At 40.7% G+C, this 20134-nt stretch overlaps 1 protein-coding gene across 14 annotated transcripts in view; it reads left to right on the top strand.

Moving 5' to 3' along the window:
- The window catches only part of CPVL (carboxypeptidase vitellogenic like), a 207788-nt gene that overhangs the window by 170810 nt on the left and 16844 nt on the right, over positions 1-20134 (top strand). For all 14 annotated transcript variants that reach the window (XM_030932391.1, XM_030932388.1, XM_010371363.1 and 11 more), the window contains one exon: positions 861-1043. In XM_030932391.1, the coding sequence (XP_030788251.1) occupies positions 861-1043 (183 nt within the window). The remainder of the gene's footprint in view (positions 1-860; positions 1044-20134) is intronic.

Genomic DNA, 20134 nt, shown 5'->3' with positions numbered 1-20134 from the left:
GGGATAAGGAATTTCAACATTTTTAAGTTTGGGGGCAGAAAATTGGCTACTGCTTTTCTGAAAAGTAGAGCCATTTTATACTGTCCCCATTAGTTCTTCAACTTTATCAGAATTGGGAATTATCTGAATTTTTTTTTCAAGCAAATTGAAAATTGTTTTAGGATTAAAGAAAAGAAGTACCTCAGTGTTGTTTTTCCTATGATAACCATCAGTTTGACACACACAAAAAATTGTATTCTAGGAAGAAAGAACATTCCTCACTGTTGACAAGCAGCTATCATATTTTTTAAAAGGAAGTTTTACAAGTGGCATGGCAGGCATAGTTGCTTCCAATAAGAAACAAATTTGAGGCACCTAAATCTCTGTCTGCTGCTGCAAAAAAATTATACTTGCCACTGAAATCAGTGTAGGAGAGGAGGACAATATGGATTAGCAATACCCAAGAGATTGCTCAGCTTGCCAATGACTGCAGTGCCTGAAGTTGAAGTTAATGAAATGCAGGCTTCATGAAAATCCTAGGGGGTAGTATTCCTTAGTTCCACTAAAATGTAACCACAGTCCTCTGCCTTAACATAGCCATAAATCCAAGTAAAACCTGTATATACGTATCACTAGGTAATACAACACAAATGTTTTTGCAACCAAGAGAGGCCTTTATGCAGATTACTATGAAGAATGCAGTGGTAGAGACAAGGCTTGAGTTTATTTCAGATTGTTGTTGTTTATGGCTAACTAGAAGAAAATCTCAGAGAGATTCTTGTCTCTTTTTCTCTCTCACTGGCTCACTGTTTATACCTGGCTTGATTCATGAGCTTCACCTCCTGAATCTTGCATTTGCTGATGGCTTGATTTCATTTCAGGTTCTGATGTACAATGGCCAACTGGACATCATCGTGGCAGCTGCCCTGACAGAGCGCTCCTTGATGGGCATGAACTGGAAAGGATCCCAGGAATACAAGAAGGCAGAAAAAAAAGTTTGGAAGATCTTTAAATCTGACAATGAAGTGGCTGGTTATGTCCGGCAAGTGGGTGACTTCCATCAGGTAGGACGATGCTTGGGAGCAGGCAGGTTGTGGGAATGGGAGAATGGGATTGAAAATAAAGCCTGAATACCAATGAGACATGGCCGACCTTAAGCAAAGCCATACAACAGCCAGTGTGTGTCTTCTGTGGCCCTGCTTTCCACAGAGAAGAGTGGTCTGAGTTCATACATACATAGGACTAAATATAAAACCAGACAAAAGTTTAGGCATTGTTCAAGAGGTAAGGAGACAATTCATTAAAAAGACAGTGCTCAGTCCAAAGAGGCAAATCATTAATGAGAGAATTGCATTGTATTTGGGGAGAGAACTTGACAAATTGTAAGAGGAGCTTTCAACACAATCTCCTCTGGCAAACGTGTGATGACATTTTTGTATTACATGTGGAGCCTCAGGACAAAATCTCTCTAGCTGATATCCTAGTGCAACCTCCACTTTGGGGTCAGATGTTACTCTCATCATCTTCCTTTCTTGTAATGTCCTCTTCAAGTTTTGGAATCATGGTTATATTGGCCTCATAAGTTGGGAAGTGTTTCCTCTTTCTGTTATTGGAAACAGTATCTTTAAGTGTTAGGAGAATTCACTGGTGAAGCCATCTGGGCCTGGAGATTTTTTTGAAGGAAGGGTTTTGTTGTTGGTGGTATATAATAAGTGTACATCTTTATAGAATACATGTAATATTTTGATACATGCATTTAATGTTAATGACCAAATCAGGGTATTTAGGCTATTCATCACTTCAAACATGTGTCATTTCGTTATATTGGGAACATTTCAAATCTCTTCTAGCTATTTTGAAATATGCAATATATCATTCTTAACTATAGTCACCCTACTGTGCTATTGAACACTAGAATTTATTCCTTCTAACTGTCTGCACCCATTAACCAATCTCTCTTCATCTTCCCACCTATCCCCACTTCCCAGCCTCTGGTAACTATCATTCTATTCTTTACCTCCGTGAAATTAACTTTTTACACTCCCACATGAGTGAGAACATACGATATTTGTCTTTCTGTGCCTGGCTTATTTCATTTAACATAATGACCTCCAGTTCCATCCATGTCACTGCATGTGATAGGATTTCATTCTTTTTATGGCTTAGTAATATTCCATTGTGTAGATATGCCACATTTTTAAAACCCATTCATCTGTTTATGGACACTTAGGGTGATTCCATGTCATGGCTATTGTGAATAGTACTATAATAAACATGGAGTGCAGATATTCCTTTGATATACTGATTTCCTTTAGAAAAATACTGAGTAGTGGAATTACTGTAGTATATGGTAATTCTATTTGTAGTTTTTAAAGAAACCTCCATATTGTTTTCCATAATGGCTGTACTAATTTACATTCCTACTAATAGTGTATGAGTTCATTTTCTCTGCATCCTCATCAGCATCTGTTATTTTTTGTCTTTTTGGTAATAACCGTTCTAACTCCAATGAGATGATACCTCATTGTGGTTTTAATTTGCATTTCCCTGATGATTAGTGATGTTGAGCATTTTCCTATATACCTGTTGGGCACCTGTATGTCTTCTTTTGAGAAATGTCTATTAAGATCCTTTCCTCACTTTTTAATGGTATTATTTGTGTTTTGTGCTCTTCAGTTGCTTGAGTTCCTTGTATATTCTGGGTATTAGTTTTTGGTCAGATGGATAGTTGGCAGATATTTTCTCCCATTCTACAGGTTGTCTCTTCACTGTATTGATTGTTCCCTTTGCTGTGAAGAAACTTTTTAGTTTTTGTCTATTTGTCTATTTGTGGTTTTGTTGCCTATGCTTTTGGGGTCTTAGCCATAAAAGCTTTATCTACACGAGTGTCCTGAGGTGTTTCCTGTTTTCTTCTAGTGGTTTTACCATTTTGAGTCTTATGTTTAAGTCTTTAATCCATTTGAGCTTATTTTACATGTATATGGTGAGAGATAGGGGTTTAGTTTTTGAGCTTATTCTACATGTATATGGTGAGAGATGGGGATTTAGTTTCATTCTTCTGCATATGGATCCCAGTTTACCCAGCACCATTCATTGAAGAGGGTGTCCTTTCCCCAGTGTGTGTTCTTTTCAGCTTTGTCAAAGATTATTTGGCTATAAATACATGGATTTATTTCTGGGTTTCCTATTCTGTGCCATTGGTCTGTGTGCCTGTTTTTATACTAATGCCTTGCCGTTTTGGTTATTATTGCTTTGTAGTATATTTTGAAATCAGGTCGTGTGATGCCTCCAACTTTGTTCTTTTTGCTCAGTATTGCTTTGACTATTTGGGGTCTTTTGTGGTCCTTGTGAACTTTAGAACTTTTTTTTCTATTTCTGTGACAAATGCCATTGGTATTTTAATAATTATGCATTGAACCTGTAGATTGCTTTAGAGTCAGTATGATCATTTTAACAATGTTAATTTTTCCAATCCATGAGCATGAGATGTCTTCCATTTGTTTGTGTCCTCTTCAACTTCTTACATCAGCATTTTATAGTTTTCCTTGTAGAAATCTTTCACCTCCTTGATTAAATCTATTTTAAGGTTATTTATTTATTTAGTAGCTATTGTAAATGGGATTGCTTTCTTGATTTCTTTTTTAGCTAGTTCATTATTAGTGTATAGAAATGCTAGTGAGTTTTGTACATTGATTTTGTATCATGCAACTTTACTGAATTCGTTTATCAGTTCTAAAAGTTTTTTGGTGGAGTCTTTAGTTTTTTCTGTATAAAAGATTGTGTCATCTGCAAAGAGAAACATTTTGACCTGCTGTCTTTCAGTATGAATGCCTTTTGTTTCTTTTTCTTACCCAATTGCTTTGGCTAGGACTTCTGGTGCTATGTTGAATAGGAGTGGTGAAAGGGGACATTCTTGTCTTGTTCCAATTCTTAGAGGAAATGCTTTCAGCTTTTCCCTATTCAGTATGATGATGTTTTTTGTATATGGCCTGTATTATGTTGTGGTATGTTCCTTCTATGCCTGATTTGTTGACAGTTTTTATCATGAAGAAGGGATGTTGGATTTTATCAAATGTTTATCTTAATCTGTTGAGATGAACTTATGGGTTTTGTCTTTCATTCTGTTGATGTGATGTATCATGTTTATTGATTTGCATATGTTGAACCATCCTTACATTTCTGGGATAAATTCCACTTGATTATGGTATATTATCTTTTTGATGTGTTGTTGGATTCTGTTTGCTAGTATTTTGTTGAGGATTTTTACATCTATATTCATTAGGGAGATTGTAGTTTTCTTTTTGTGTGTATCCTTGTCTGGTTTTGGTATCAGGATGATAGCCTTGTAGAATGAATTAGAAAGAATTCCCTCCTCTTTAATTTTAAAGAATTAGTTTGAGAAGAATTTGCTTTAGCTCTTTCATATGAGTTTGGCAGAATTTGGCAGAAAAGCCATCCAGTCCTAGACTTTTCTTTGTTGGGAGAATTTTTATTACTGATTCAATCTCATTATTCTTTATTGGTCTGTTCAAGTTTTCTGTATCTTCCTAGTTCAATCTTGTTAGGCTGTATATGTCCAGGAATTTATCCATTCCCCTAGGTTTTCCAGTTTGTTAGGCTAAAGTTGTCCATAACAGTCTCTGATGATCCTTTGTATTTCTGTGTTATCGGTTGTAATGTCTCCTTTTTCATTTCCGATTTTATTTGAGTTTTCTCTCTTTTTTTCTTGATCAGTATAGCCTAGTCTAGTTTATTGATTTTATTTATCTTTTTTAAAAACAGGCTTTTTTGTTTCATTGATCCTTTGTGTTTCTTTTTAGTTTCTATTCCATTTAGTTCTGCTCTGATTTTTATTATTTCTTTTGTTCTAATTTTGGGTTTAGAACAAAAGATACTGGGTTTGGTTTGTTCTTGATTTTCCAGTTTTTTAAAGAGGCATCTTTAGGTTGTATATTTAAACTCTCTACTTTTTAAAATTTATTTATCTATTACTATAAACTTCCATCTTAGCACTACTTTTGCTATATCCTATAGGTTTTGGTATTTTGCATTTCCATTTTCATTTGTTTCAAGAAATTTTTAAATTTTCTTCTTGATTTCTTAATTGATTCAGTGGTCATTCAGGAGCATCTTTTAAATTTTCATGTATTTGTACAGTTTCCAAAATTTTCCTTGGTATTGATTTCTAGTTTAATTCCATTGTAGTCTTAGAAGATACTTGATATGATTCTGATTATTTTACATTTGTTGAGGCTTGTTTAATGGCATAACAAATGATCTGTCCTGGAGAATGTTTCCTGTGCTGATGAGAAAAAAAAATGCATTATGTAGCAGTTGGATAACCTGTAAAGATCTGTTAGTTCTATTTTGTCTAAAGTGCAGTTTAAATCTGATGTTTCTTTTTTATTTTTCTGTCTAAATGATGGCCAATTCTGAGACTGTTTGTTGAAGTCCTCAACTGTTATTGTATTGGAGCCTATCTCTCCCTCTAGATCTAATACTATTTGCTTTATATATTTGGGTGCTCCTGTGTTGACTGCGTATATTTAATATTATTGGGATGGTTATATCCTCTTGCTAAATTGAAAACTTTTTCTTTTCTAACAATTTTTGTCTTGAAATCTATTTTATCTAATATAAGTACAGCTACTCCTTCTCACTTTTGGTTTCTGTTTACATGGAATGTAATTTTTTATTCCTTTACTTTCAGTCTGTGTATGTCTTTGCAGCTGATGTGAGTTTCTTGTAGGTAGTTGATAGCTGATATGGATTGGATGTTTGTCCCCTCCAAGTCTCATGGTGAAGTGTGATTCCCAATATTGGAAATGGGGCCTGATGGGAGGTGATTGGATGATGGGGAAGATTCCTCATGAATGCCTATGCACCAGCCCCTTGGTGATAAGTGAGTTTTCACTCAGTTCATGTGAAACCTGGTTATTTAACAGAGTCTGGGACCTCCTCCGTCTGTCTCTCTTGTTCCTGCTCTTGTCATGTGAAACACATGTACCCACTTTGCCTTCTGCCATAATTGTAAGCTTCCTGAAGCCCTCATAAGAAGCTGAGTAAATGTTGGTGCCATGCTTGTATAGCCTACAGAATTGTGAGCCAATTAAACCTCTTTTCTTTATAAATTACCCAGCCTCAGGTATGTTTTTATTGTGATGCAGAATGGCCTAACGCAGTAGCATATAGTTAAATCATGTTTTATTTTTATCCATTCAGCCAGTTTATGTCTTTTAAGTGGGGGATTTGATCCATTTACATTCAAGGTTATTAGTGATAGGTGAGAACTTATTTCTGCCATTTTGTTAATTGTTTTCTAGTTGTTTTGTATATCCTTTATTCCTTTCTTCCTCTCTTATTGCTTATCATTGTGGTTTGATGGTTTTTTGTAGTGGTAACATTTGAGTCTTTTATCTTTCTCATTTGTGAGAAGCCAGTGAGTTTATACGTTCATGTTTTCTTGATGGTAGGTATCGTCCTTTCACTTCCAGATATAGGACTCCCTTAAGTATTTCTTATAGGGCCAGTCCCATGGTAATGCATTTCCTCAGTTTCTGCTTGTCTGGGAAAGACTTTCTTTCTCTTTCTTTTTTGAAGGATGGCTTTGTGGGGATAGTAATCTTGGTTGTCAGTTTTGTTCTTTCAGCACTTTGAATATATCTTCTCATTTTCTCTTGGCCTATAAGTTTCTGCTGAGAAAACTTAGTCTGATGGGGATTCCCTTATATGTGCCTTGACAATTTTCTCTTGCTGATTTTAGAATTCTTTCTTTGTCTTTGACTTTTGGCAGTCTAACTGTAATATGCCCTGGAGAAGACATTTTTGGATTGAATCCATTTGGAGATTTTTGAGCTTCCTGTTCTGGATGCCTATATCTCTTGCAAGACTTGGGAAGTTTTGGGCTATAATGTCATTAAGTAAGCTTTCTATGCCTTTGCTTATCTCTTCTACTTCTGGAACACCCAAAATGTGAATATTTGATTGCCTGCTTTTTGGTGTTCCATATGTCATGCAGGCTTTCTTCGTTCTTTATTAAACTTTATATATATGTACGTTTTTGTCTGAGTTTTTCAAAAGACATTTCTTCTAGTTCAAAAAGTATTCTGCTTGATCTCTTATTGAAGTTCTTGATTTTTTTTTTGTTTCATTCATTGAATTCTTCAGTTACAGAATTTCTGATTAGTTCTTTTTTATGTATCAGTCTCTTTGATGAATTTCTCATTCTGACTATGAACTGTTTTTCTGATTTTCTTGTATTATTTATCTGTTATCTTGTATCTCGCTAAGCTTCTTTAATAACACTGTTATGAAATCTTTCCCAGACATTTCATAGATTTATTTTTCATTGAAACCTGTCGCTAGAAAGTTATTGTCTCTTTACACACGTCACATTTCCTTGCTTTTTCATCTTTGTTTGTTTTTACATTGATATCTGTGAATTTGGTGTAACAGTCCCTTATTCTGATTTTTTGAATTGACTTTTATAGGAAAGATGCTTTCCAGTAGATGTATCTATAGGGTTGGTTGTGCAGGGCACTTTGGTTTTGATTTTGGGTGGACACAGTAATGTAGTCTTCAGATGACTTCTTCAGCTATAATCAGTGTCAGTGATATCTTTGAGTTCCTCAGTGGGTTAGGCTGTGATTGTTAGTAGACGCTGTAGTGAGGTTTTGCTATGAATTGGGGCACCAGGTGGGCCAGTTCTTTGGCACCAATATGCTGTTTCTTGGGTTCCCAGGTGGCATACATGGAAACTGGTAGAAGCAGGTCTGAATGGGCTGATCCATGGGCCTTCATATTATTTGGCTGAATCCCTACCCCGATCTCATCCTGAATTGTAGCTCCCATAATCCCCACATGTCATGGGAGGGACCCGGTGGGAGCTAATTGAATCATGGGAGCAGGTCTTTCCTGTGCTGTTCTCGTGATAGTGAATAAGTCTCATGAGATCTGATGGTTTTATAAAAGGGAGTTGCTCTACACAAGCTCTCTTGCCTGCTGCCATGTAAGATGGGCCTTTGCTTCTCCTTTGCCTTCCATCGTGATTGTGAGGGCCCCAAGCCATGTGGAACTGTAAGTCCATTAAACCTCTTTCCTTTATAAATTACCCAGTCTCAGGTATGTCTTTATTAGCAGCATGAGAACAGACTAATACAGGCTTCCAGGTGGCTTGCTGAAGTGCTGGCAGTGGCAGCAGTGGGCCAGGATCGCAAGTGGATCACTGAACTCCTGGGCAGTGTGCATGGCATCAGCAATGGCGATAGCAGCAGTGGGCACTAGCACTGATGGCAGCAAACTTGGTGGGCCAGTCCGCCAGCTCCAAGGTGGTACATATGCAGGTGAATGCTGGTGGAGGTAGTGGCAGCAGGCTGGGAGTGGACATCCTCAGGTCCCTGGAAGGAATGCATGGGCTCCAGCATTGGCGGGAAACGTGTATTGATCCCTGGGCCTCTGGATAATGCACATATGCACTGGCAGGCTGGGGAGGCCTGTCCTTAGCACCCCCAGGTGTGGATGGGCAGGGAAGGCCTATTCCCAGGCCTCTGGACAATGCCCACAGGCACTGGTGAGGGTGGGACCAGGTGAGCTGGAGCTGTCCTCAGGCCCCTCAATGGTGTGTGCATACAAAGGCTGTAGCAGGCAGGACTGATCAATTCCCAGGCCCCCAGACAACATGCATAGGCACTGGCAACCTGTGTGGGCCCATCTTCAGCTCCATGGAAGGCATGTATGCATGCCAGTAGCAGTGGGTGGTGTAGGTCAATCCCCAGACTCCTGGACAATGTGCATGGGCACAGGTGAAGGCAGTACGGAGGCAGCCTATGCTTAGGCCCCTAGATGGCATATGTGGGTGATGCCTGTGGCAGTGTGTGGGGTGGATCAATCCCCAGGCTCTCGAATGTCACACTAGGATGCCAGTAGTAGTAGCAATGGGTATCTTTAGGCACTCTGATGGTGTATGTGGGCACCAGTGGCAGTGGGGGGTGGTAGGTCGATCTCCTGGTTCCCAGATGACGTGTATGGGTACTGGTGGTGGTGGCAGACAAGCAGACCTGTTTTTAGGTCTCCTGGTGGCAAGCAGACCAGGTTGATCTCCAGGACCTTGGATGGTGCCCTTGGGCCAAGAAGCAGGCTAGATGGGCCTGTCCTCAGGTCCTGGGACAGTACCTGGGTGAGCCAGTTCCCAGGCCTCTTAAGATATGTGTAGGTGTGCAGCAGCCGTGCTGCTGGGGCGTAAGGATTTGCTGTCAGTGGCAATACCCTCAGGCAGGCAGCTCTCAGGCTCTGGAGAGTGCATGCTTTGGCTCCCTTTGTCCCTAGGGCAGCCTCCCCAATGTGTTTCACTACCCATTCCTTGGGGTGTAAGACATTGCATGAGCTAAAGTTTTGGGGATGCATCTGCACTGCTGGCTCCAGCCAGTATCGTGATGCTGTAAACCTTTGGGTAGATGTAGTGGGGTGTCTACAGGGGTTCAGGGATGTAGATATGTAGGGGATATTGGGCCCCAAGGTGTGATGTAGTCTGGAGGGGGCCGGGCTCTCAAAATGGCACCATGACGTAGCTGCTTGAATCTCAGGGGATGTGTGGGACCCAGTATGAATGTCTTCTGTAGAGCAATGTCATTACATGGACTCCAGGCATCTCTTTATACTAGTCTCAGGGCTTGTGAGGGCTGAGGGACTCTCCTGTGGCTAAAATTGTAGGAGTCTCTGGGGGAAAATGGACTGCTGACTGCTGGGGATCTCTTACTTACCTTTTCCCCACAGTGGGAGTTTCCCCTGATTCTGAGTTGATCTTGGCTGGGCCAGCTGCTTCACTTCCCTTTCCTTCTATGCCTCAGAAGTTCCCAGTCACTTTCCTGCTGAATTCCATTGTTTTCTTTAGGTGTTCTATTTGACATCTAATTATCTATTTGCCATTCTGGTCCTTCTTTGTGGAGGAGGTGACAGCCGGGTGCCTCAGGCAGCCATCTTGAAACCCCTCCAATGGAAGGTTTTCAACTGCAGATTCAATTTCTAACGTAGATATGGGATTAATTACCTTTTCTGTTTCTTCATGTGTCAGTTTTCATAGGCTGTAATTTTTTTTCAGGAATTTGTCTATTTAATCCAAAATTTCAGATTCATTGACATAAAGTTGCTTTATAACATCATCTCTTTTTTTTTTCCGAGACAATCCCACTCTGTCTGCCCAGGCTGGAGTGCAATGGCATGATCTTGGCTCACTACAACCTCCGCCTTCTAAAACATGAGGTCATGTCTCAGCCTCCCAAGTAGCTGGGACTACAGGCATGCACCACCACACCTGGCTAATTTATTTGTATTTTTAGTAGAGACAGGGTTTCACCTTGCTGGCCAGGCTGTTCTCAAACTCTTGACCTGAAGTGATCCACCCACCTTGGCCTCCCAAAGTGCTGGGATTACAGGCATGAGCCACCATGCTCAGCCTGTAACATCATCTTAATATGATTTAATGTTTCTTAAGATCTCTGGTGTTTTTAGTAATTAGCACCTCTCTTGCCTGAGGTTTAACAATTTTATTCTTTTCAAAGAATCAATTTTTATCTTTATTTTTCTCGATTATATTTTTGCTTTGTTTTATTAATTTGTTCTTTATCCTTATTATCTTCCTGCTATTCTTTTCATTGTGTGTGACTTACTATTCTTTTTTTAAAAACAACATGAATTTTTAGCCTTTCTTTATTTCTAATATATGCATCCAATGGGAGAAATAAATTCCTGTTGTTTAAACCATCCAGTATCGTATCCTTATAGGACTGTTGAGAGGGTTCGGATAAGTTAATGAGCTTAGAGCAATTCCTGGCTTATAATAAATTTTGCTATTTTTATTTTTATTATTATTACCCTGGATTGCTTACAAGAGTACATATAACAAAGAAAAAATTATAAATAGTAATAGTCAAGATTCAGGAAAATATGTTTTTTGAAAATCGACATATAAGGGAAAGTTGGAATATTAATATTCAGGCCATTAAGGGCATATTCAAATGTTGAGCTGCCAGGGAGTGATGCACATGTTACCTCCCCCCGTCTGCTACACTACTTTGTGATGAACATCTCACCAGGCACACACAGGATCTCCTCAAGATTATTTGATGGCTGCCTCCACCACCTGTTATTTCATATCCCCTGGACCAGCCTTGTGAAATGCTCCCAGGCCTGGCATCCCACATGTGTCCTGCTTGGCTCTTTGCATAAAACGTCCAGCTTGGGAGGCCAGATTGCTGCTTCAGGGCAACATGTCCCACAGAGGTGGGAAAAAGAATTGGCCGCCAGTCAGAAACTGGTGGCAAATATCACACTCAACCTGCTGACTCTTCTTGTGAACGCAAAACACATTTAGAGATGAAATGGTACTTCTCTGGCTGCCAAAAAACAAGTAACAAAAGAAGCAAGGCCCACATATGTTTGTGATAGTGAGTGTTTTACCACGCAGCAAGGGATCTGCATTTTGTGTAGGTGATTTTAAAATGTTGGCAGAGATCCTTCCCCCTTAGTGCCTTAGCGTTGGTTTGGGGTGGTTTGTGGAGATGAGGGTATGAGGACGGAAAAAACACTCCCATGTGAACAAAGGCATTCTCTGTGAGGCTTGGATCTAAGAATACTGTCCAAATGTCAAGCGTCTGATAATGAAGAAAACGGACCTTAGCTATGGACTTGCTTTTCAGCATTAGACACACAAAACAGAAGCATGAGTATGTGTCTGCCAAAAAAGCAACCCCATTCTCTGCCAAACACCACAGCTCTTAATTTAAAAAATTGAAACCAAAGTAGACTTGTCTCTGGATGGTTACCTAAAATGTCCACTTAAAGAAATGACAGCTCTCCTAGGGGAGCAGCAGGGTACTGAGAGAGGGAACAATTTTCCCTATGTATTCACATCAAGCCATGCCCAGAGAAATCAAACGCAGCTCCCACCAGCCTTCAGAGATCCGAGGAGGAGCGAGTGCTTCTTGTTTCTCCTTGTGGCTCTGACCTAGAAGGTAACAAGTCTTTGGTATTGGTGCCATTTTTAAGGATTGGACACTGTCCTGTTATATAATCTGAGCAGCAGACTTTCTGAGCTTCTGTAAAATTTAGAAGTTGTCTGTAAAATGCAAGGTTTGGACTAACTTATTTCTAAGATACCATCTAACAAAAATCTGAAATATCTATATTTCATTAATGCCCAGGGGGGCTCAGTTAGCCAGCAATGCAATGTGGAATAGGGTAGTGACTTTCAGCAAATGTCATAATGCTCTCTATGCTTACATAGGTATGTAAATATATATATGTGCATATACACCTATCTCTAGCCACTGAGATAGAGAGAGAGAAATATACACAAAATGTAAATCTTAGGCTACATGATAACCAAAGTCATGGGTAGCCTTTGCACTGGCATTGACCATAAACCCTTACTAGTGTTATCCCTGGGTCCCAGAAGTTGAGTCCTCTTTCTCCTTGTCTGCTGACAACCAATGGCCATCACTCTCAAGGCCACCCTTTTGGGATCTTTCTGTGCCTTTCTCCAAATATCAAAGTTGCTGTTCATTATCTGAGTTGATATTGTCACTGCATTTGAAATGTAGGACATTTTGTTCTTAACATGCCAGCCATAAGGAAGTTTTGACTCCACATTTAGAAATTTAAAACTTTGGCTGGGTGTGGTAGCTCACGCCTGTAATCCCAGCACTTCGGGAGGCTGAGGCGGGTAGATCACTTGAGGCCAGGAGTTCAAGACCAGCCTGGCCAACATGGTGAAACCTCATCTCTACTAAAATACAAAAATTAGCCAGGCATGGTGGCACACACCTGTAATCCCAGCTACTCAGGAGTCAGAGGCATGAGAATCGCTTGAACTTGGGAGGTGGAGGTTACAGTGAGCTGAGATCGTGCCAGTACACTCCAGACTGAGCAACATAGTGAGACCCTATCTCAAAAAAATAAATAAATAAAATAAAAATTTTCATCGGAATAATAGCCATACAGACAAATTGCTTTAAGATTTTTTTTTTTTAGAATAAATGTCATTAAGCTAAATGTCCTGGAGAAAGAAAACACTTCTGTTTTTTCCATCATTATTTATTGAAAATATCTTTATTGACATAAATTATTTTTCATATAAACATTGAAAAAATGTTGAGTCATTGAGCAGTTTTCATTTTTACCGAATCTTACTGGGTGTCGCTTCTACAATCATGAGTTTTGCATGATCTCCAACAGGCTGATTTTCCTGATTGCAATTTGAGCCCTTATTATTTTTATTTTATGTTTTCACTGTCAATATCAATTCCATTTTCTTCCAAAGCTACAAGATGGATTATCTCGGCTAGGTTGTATTTAATGGCTGGAATGAATTTCAGGTCTCCTTTTCCAGGGAAGGGAAACTGAAACCCAGAGGTTAAGTGACTTCCCTAAAGTATCCTACCCATTTCACATCTGAGCTGTTAGAGTCTTGGCTTCCAGCCCAGAGTTTCTCTACTTCACAAGCATACCCACTACTGGAATAATGGAATCACAGCAGTATGCTGGTACAGTTAAAATTGAAGCCTATGTGCATGCCTGCCGTAATTAAAGCAGGGCCAAGAAATAAGGTATTTCACATCTAGTGTTAGCTCTGAATCCACACCGAAGGTGACCACTTCCTATAGACAGAGAGAAGATTAGGGTTTTTTGTTTTGTTTTGTTTCGTTTTGCTTTTGAGAGGGAGTCCCGCTCTGTTGCCCAGGCTGGAGTGCAGTGGCATGATCTTGGCTCACTGCAACTTCCACCTTCCAGGTACAAGCAATTCTCCTGTCTCGGCCTCCCGAGTAGCTGGGATTATAGGCATGCGCCATCATGCCCAGCTAATTTTGTATTTTTAGTAGAGATGGGATTTCACCGTGTCAGCCAGGCTGGTCTCAAACTCCTGACCTGAGGTGATCCGCCTGCCTCGGCCTCCCAAAGTGGCTGGGATTATAGGCGTGAACCACGACATCTAGCTGATTGGGTTTTTTACAAAGGCACTAAGATTGGTGGTGAGTCAAGGTTCATATAATGTTAAGAAAAGTTATGGCTTTATCTGGGAACTTGTGATATTAATAAAAGAACGCATGCTGAAATTGGCCAAAATGAGCAGAGAGAATATGGTGGGCAGTGTCATGGATAAGAGAATACGGGGCAGGGCACAGGGCAGAGTGCATAGTCTGGCTCATAGCCTGCAGCTTGGAGAGTGAGAGATGGGAGAGAAACCAGAATGGGAACATGGGGCCTGGATAGTACGTAAGGAGTGTGTGTTCCATTGTTTAAGCAGTGGGGGAACCATCAGAGGTTTCAAAGCACATTTTAAAAGCTGTTCTTTGGGAACTTTATAATGGTAACTTTAGGATGAATTCAGGGTGAGGAAACTCTAGAAATAGGAAGTCATATAATGAGCTTTCTTGGAAGAAGATTCTCCATCTATTTCATACGTCCACCTTCTTGATACTGGTTTGGAAGTCCTGAAATAGAGGGTCAGGTCCCCCTTGGAATAGAGGTCAGGGAGAATAAGCTTTGGAATGCCCAGGCTGTGAGGACTGATTCCCTGTTTGAGAGACAGTGTTTACTGTGTGTCCACACCAACTTAAAGGCTAAGTATCCACAGGGAGATCACTGCATGCTGATGTCCTGGCCCTAGTAAGCATCCTCAGCCCCCTAAAGCGCAAACCCTGCACCAAGACTTGCAACCTGACCTTGACCTGGGTTAGTATATAAAGCCCTCAGGCCCATGGTCTGCCACACTGTGCTCAGGGGCTTCTCCCAAAATGTCCTGGTTTCCAACAGGAATCAGACCTTCAGCTAGAGGTTACATCTAGGGAAACCAAAGAGAAGCAGCACGCCACCCCGAAGCTTGACTGTTCTGGAAGGCCCTCACCAATTGGAGGGGGTCTATGACAGGAGAAGAAGGTGGAGTTAGACAAGCCTGGTTTAAACTTTCATTGTGTCACTTGCTAGCTGTGGGCTGGTTACTGGTCCTGGAAACTTTGTTTTTTGTTGTTTTTGTTTTGTTTTTATTTGATATGGAGTCTCACTCTGTCATCCAGGCTGGAGTGCAGTGGCATGATCTTGGCTCACTGTAACCTCCCCATCCTGGGTTCAAGCGATTCTTCTGCCTCAGCCTCCCAAGTAGCTGGGATTACAGGTGCCCACCACCACAGCTGGCTGATTTTTTGTGTTTTTAGTAGAGACAGGGGTTTCACCGTATTGGCCAAGCTGGTCTCGAGCTCCTGACCTCAGGTGATCCACCCACCTTGGCCTCCCGAAGTTTCTGGGATTACAGGCATGAGCCACCATGCTGGAAACTCTTGAGTGAGAACAGTTACTTCATAGGGGTGATGGGAGGTTCAAAATAGATGATAAGGATGGTGACTGATGATTCAGCATCTGTGAGCTCTCAGGCCATGGTCTACCACACACTTTTTTAATCCACAATTTTATGGAATCAGAGTAGCTATCCTATAAACTATGTCATGGTATTTACTAACTCATAACTGAGCAAACAGAAGCTTCACCAGACAAACTTGCTTAAGGCTTTGAACAGCAATAGTATCTGAGATTTGAAAATCCAAATTCCGATCTTTCCACAACCCACACTGTCTTTAAGTACCTGTGAGGGGAGTGCAGTGGGGAGGGATGAACTGTAGCCGGATCTAGGCTACATGCCCCCTGTATTAGTCTGTTCTCGTACTGCTATAAGGGAATACCTGAGACGGGGTAATTTCTAAGAAAAGAAGTTTAACTGGCTTACGGTTCTGCAGGCTGTACAGGAAGCATGGCGGCATCTCCTTCTGACGAGGCCTCAGGGAGTTTTACTTATGGCAGAGGGCAAAGCTGGAGCAGACATGAGAATGAGCAGGGGAGATGCCACACACCTTTAAACCTTTAAACCTTTGGACAACCAGATCTCATGAGAACTCATTCACTATTGCCAGGACAGCACCAAAGGAGACATGGTGGGGACAGCACCATTCATGAGAAATCTGTCCCATGATCCAGTCACCTCCCACCAGGCCCCACCTCCAACATTGGGGATTGCCATTAGACAAGCGACTTGGGTGGGGACACAGATCCAAACCATACTACTGCCCTTGGGGTATGTGGTGGTGGTGGCAAGGGGGGTGGCATGGCGGTGGTGGACAGAATATTTGGCAGCACATCCTAACCACCATAGAAGACTTTGTTCCCTAAAGGAAGGAGGAGTTCTTATAAGGAGGAGGATAGAGAAGGCATGGTTTGTCTGCAGAAAGCAGTAACAACCACAGCTTCCTACTTGTGCTTTTCTAAAACTCACATTAACTTTTGTTTGTTTCTTGAATATGCACAACTAGAATATGGAGGAAAGAATGACTGTAGTCCTTCGAGTGGACGATCAGACTAGGATTTGAACATTTTCACGGATAGGCCACAGAGGGAATGACAGACAGCTAGCCACCTGCCTTTCTTGGAATTACTGCTGAGAATTCATTTTTGTGTGTTTTATTAAGAATTTTAAACAGCTTAGGAAGCATTATGAACAGTTTCTGAAGGAACAGTTCCAGAAAGGTCTTCAGCAGGTCCTTGATAACATTGACATGGTCAGAGGAAGCAACAAGCAAAAAATGTCACTTTTGCATTTGACCAGATGAGAGGGAATGAGAAGTTTTCAAAAACATATTGAATGGAGGAAAATAACTGTTAAATAGGCTTAAGGCAATGATAATCAAATATAGTTAATTCCCTGGAAGAATGTTTTAGCTTTGGCTGGGCATGATGGCTCACACCTGTAATCTCAACACTTTGGGAGGCTGAGGTGGGAGTATCTCTTGAGCCCAGGAGTTCAAGACCAGCCTGGGTAGGCAATATAGTGACACCCTAATCACTGCCCTTTATTCTCTATATATATTCATTACAACACAACGAGGAATACTCACCTCCCACATCATTAACATAAAACCTTCCTTCACACGAGAAAACATGCTAATGTTTATACATATCTCCCCTATTATTCTTCTATCCCTCAATCCTAGCATTATTATAGGCTTCACCCCTTGTAAATATAGTTTAACTAAAACATTAGATTGTGAATCTAACATAGAAGCCCACCACTTCTTATTTACCGAGAAAGCTTGCAAGGACACCCTGTCCCTACAAATATATATATATATACAAAGAATTAACCAGGTGTGGTGGTGCATGCCTGTAGTCCCAGCTACATGGGAAGCTAAGATAGGAGTATCACTTGAGCCCAGGAGGTTGAGGCTGCAGTGAGCCATGTTCACGCCACTGCACTCCAGCCTGGGCATCAGAGTAAGACCCTGTCTCAAACAAAACAAAACAAAACAAAATGTTTTGGCTTTATTACAGAAATCGGCAAACAGAATCTTCATCTCCCCCACCAGCAGTTGCCTTCTACAATGATGGAGGTCCTCTTTCATGGGTTCTTTGTCTCTATCTTCCAGACATGGGCAAAGTTCCTCTGTCCATTTATGGGAATCAGACTGTGGGCAGAAAACCAGAACACAGTAATGAAACCACACCCCACCTCCCAGCCAGAGAGCTTCCCTGAAGTCACAGGTTAGGTCCTCCAAAAGCAGGCACTGAGGCAAAGTTTGGGGTGCAAATAGTTTGTTAGAGACCAACACCTGTGGAAGGAAGGGTATAGGAGCAGGACTGGACGAAGGGAGAAATAAAACTGTGATACAGGCCAGACAAACCAGGCGGGGAACTCTTGAGAGCATATTTTCTATCAGCGTCGCACACTGGGCCAAAATAGTGAGGCCTTTTATGCCCAGCTCATTCACTCACCAAATTTGGGCTGCCCCAGGAAGGTCATCATCTTGGGAAAGCAGCTCTTTGCAGCTGAGGCAGACCCTGAAGGAGCTGACAGCTGGGGGCTTTCTGCTGAATTCACTCCCTAAAGCTGAGCAGCAAGTACATCCTTGAAGAGAGGTCCAGTGGGGTGCATCTCTATGTCTACCACAAAGGCCACCCAGATAATGTACTTGCTAGCTCTCACGGATTTGGGGGCAGGGTGTTGGGAGCAGCAGGAGCTGGTGGTTTGCCTAATATGGGAACTTGGTCTTTGTTTACATGACATAAAATTTTGCCTAAGCTCTCAGTGTAATTATGTCTTATGTTTGCCTTACAAAGATGGATTGGGCCTTGGTTTTTAACTCATATCAAGATTCCAAGATAGGCAAGATGGATCTTTCAAGAAAAAGATAAAAGAATCATCATCAAATATTTCCCTTTTTCAGTTATTTATCATGGAATAATAAATCATTCCAAAACTCAGTGGCTTAAAACAATTTATTATTTCTCACAAATATGTGGATTGAGTGGGCTCAGCTGGGTGGGTCTGATTCAGATGGGGTAGGCTGAGGTCATATGTGCAGCTGCATTCAGCTGGGAGTTTGGCTAAAGCTGGGACATCCAAGATGATCTCCTCTACTCCAGTGCTCTCTCCATTCGGCCTCTAATCATGTAGTGCCCTGGCCTGGACTTTTCCACAATACAGCAGGCTGGTCTTCCAAATGGAAAAGCAAAAGATGCCAGTCCTTTTAAGGCCTGTACTCAAAAGTCCCAGATGTTATTTCCATTTCATTCTCTCTTGGTCAATGCAAAACACAGAGCAAAGCAGATTTCTTTTGGTGGGAAGAACGGCAAAGAATTTGGAGCCATCTTTAATCTGCTGCTTTGCCCTAAACCAATGTGTCTCAACCTTTGCAGATATAGATTTCCACACCTGCTGTCCAGATATCCTGATTTTATTAGTCTGGGGTAGAACCTGGGCATTGGTATTGAAGCTTCATAGAGGTTTCTAATATGTAGCCAGTTTGGGAAGCCTAAACTATGATGTCTTTTGTCCCTCTATTGATAATGACATGGCTTCCATCTTGCAGGAACCCCCATGTGGCTTATGTTTGGAGAAACTTTCATTCTGATTCCTGAAATGTGTTCTAAATCCATTTTTATTTACAAGCCAACTAGAAATTTGAGAACATAGTTTTACTCTTTACAAATCAGCCATTGACCTGAAGCATTGTATCTGTCTTCCAGACAGTAGTATCAACTGGTATGACACTGGTTCTCTGAAATCATCAGCCAAAACCTTAATCTAAATTGTAGACTTCAATCCCTGCCATGCACTGTAGGTGTACAAGTGGTCTTTGTTCTCTTAAATTATTGATAGATCACTGGCAATTTAGACGTGTAAGAAAACTCTTTTATTTGTTTAAAAGCATAGTTTCCTTTTCCCAGCAGTTTTGTGCTGTACTGAAACTATGTGGTCCTGGTGTGCAGTGCTCTTAGATAGTAGTGTGTCTGTGTTGCCTTTCAACAAAGAAAAAACTATCAAGCAGTGTCTGCTTTAAACATCATCCAGAGTGATGGTTTGCAGCAAAGATGTCCACCAGCCACAGTGAATTTTTTTTTTCTGGATAATAGATTCATACAATTCCATGTCAAAGCAAAAAAAAAAAAAAAAAAAAGTGCAACCTTTTAGACTGTGAAGTCTTATTATAAGTAAGCTCAGTATTTCCATTTGTTAGTCATTAGGTTTTTTAATAAGGATTCTTAATCTGGAGTAAGGGTCTGTGGTTAGGATTCAAGGAGTTGTCAGTGAACTTGGAAGGGAAAAAAATTGCATCTTTATTTTCACTAACCTCTAACTGAAATAGCATTTCCTTTCATTATGAATTGTGAAATTTCACATTTCCTTCCTTTATAAATGTAGGCAACAAATCACAGTGGCACAGCAGTACCTTTGACTTCTGTCACCAATAGAAAGCAGAGACATTCTCATACCAAATACCACATACACTGTTGGAGTTACCTTGAAAACCTTTTATCCTTATCACTAAAATTAAAATTATAGTAGTTTTCAGACCCTCTGGTTTCTCCTACTGAATGTGCTAATATAGAAGTATATATGTACTATCTCACAATTTTTTTTTACTGTTTTGATGATTTCAATGGAATGTTTCATTTGCAATCCTAGCAAAGCCTAGGATTTGATTTTAATTCACTGTATATTATATATGTATATGTGTGGGTACATGTGCACTGTGTATTATTTATGCTTTTATTTATTTTAAGGCAGGGTCTTACCCTGTCGCCCAGGCTGAAGTGCAGTGGCACCATCATGGCTCAC

This window comes from Rhinopithecus roxellana, chromosome 6 (genome assembly GCF_007565055.1).
Source record: "Rhinopithecus roxellana isolate Shanxi Qingling chromosome 6, ASM756505v1, whole genome shotgun sequence".
In the NCBI taxonomy this organism is placed as follows: Eukaryota; Metazoa; Chordata; class Mammalia; order Primates; family Cercopithecidae; genus Rhinopithecus; species Rhinopithecus roxellana.
Note: the sequence above shows the minus strand (reverse complement) of the source record. Positions and strands in the feature narration are given on the sequence as shown.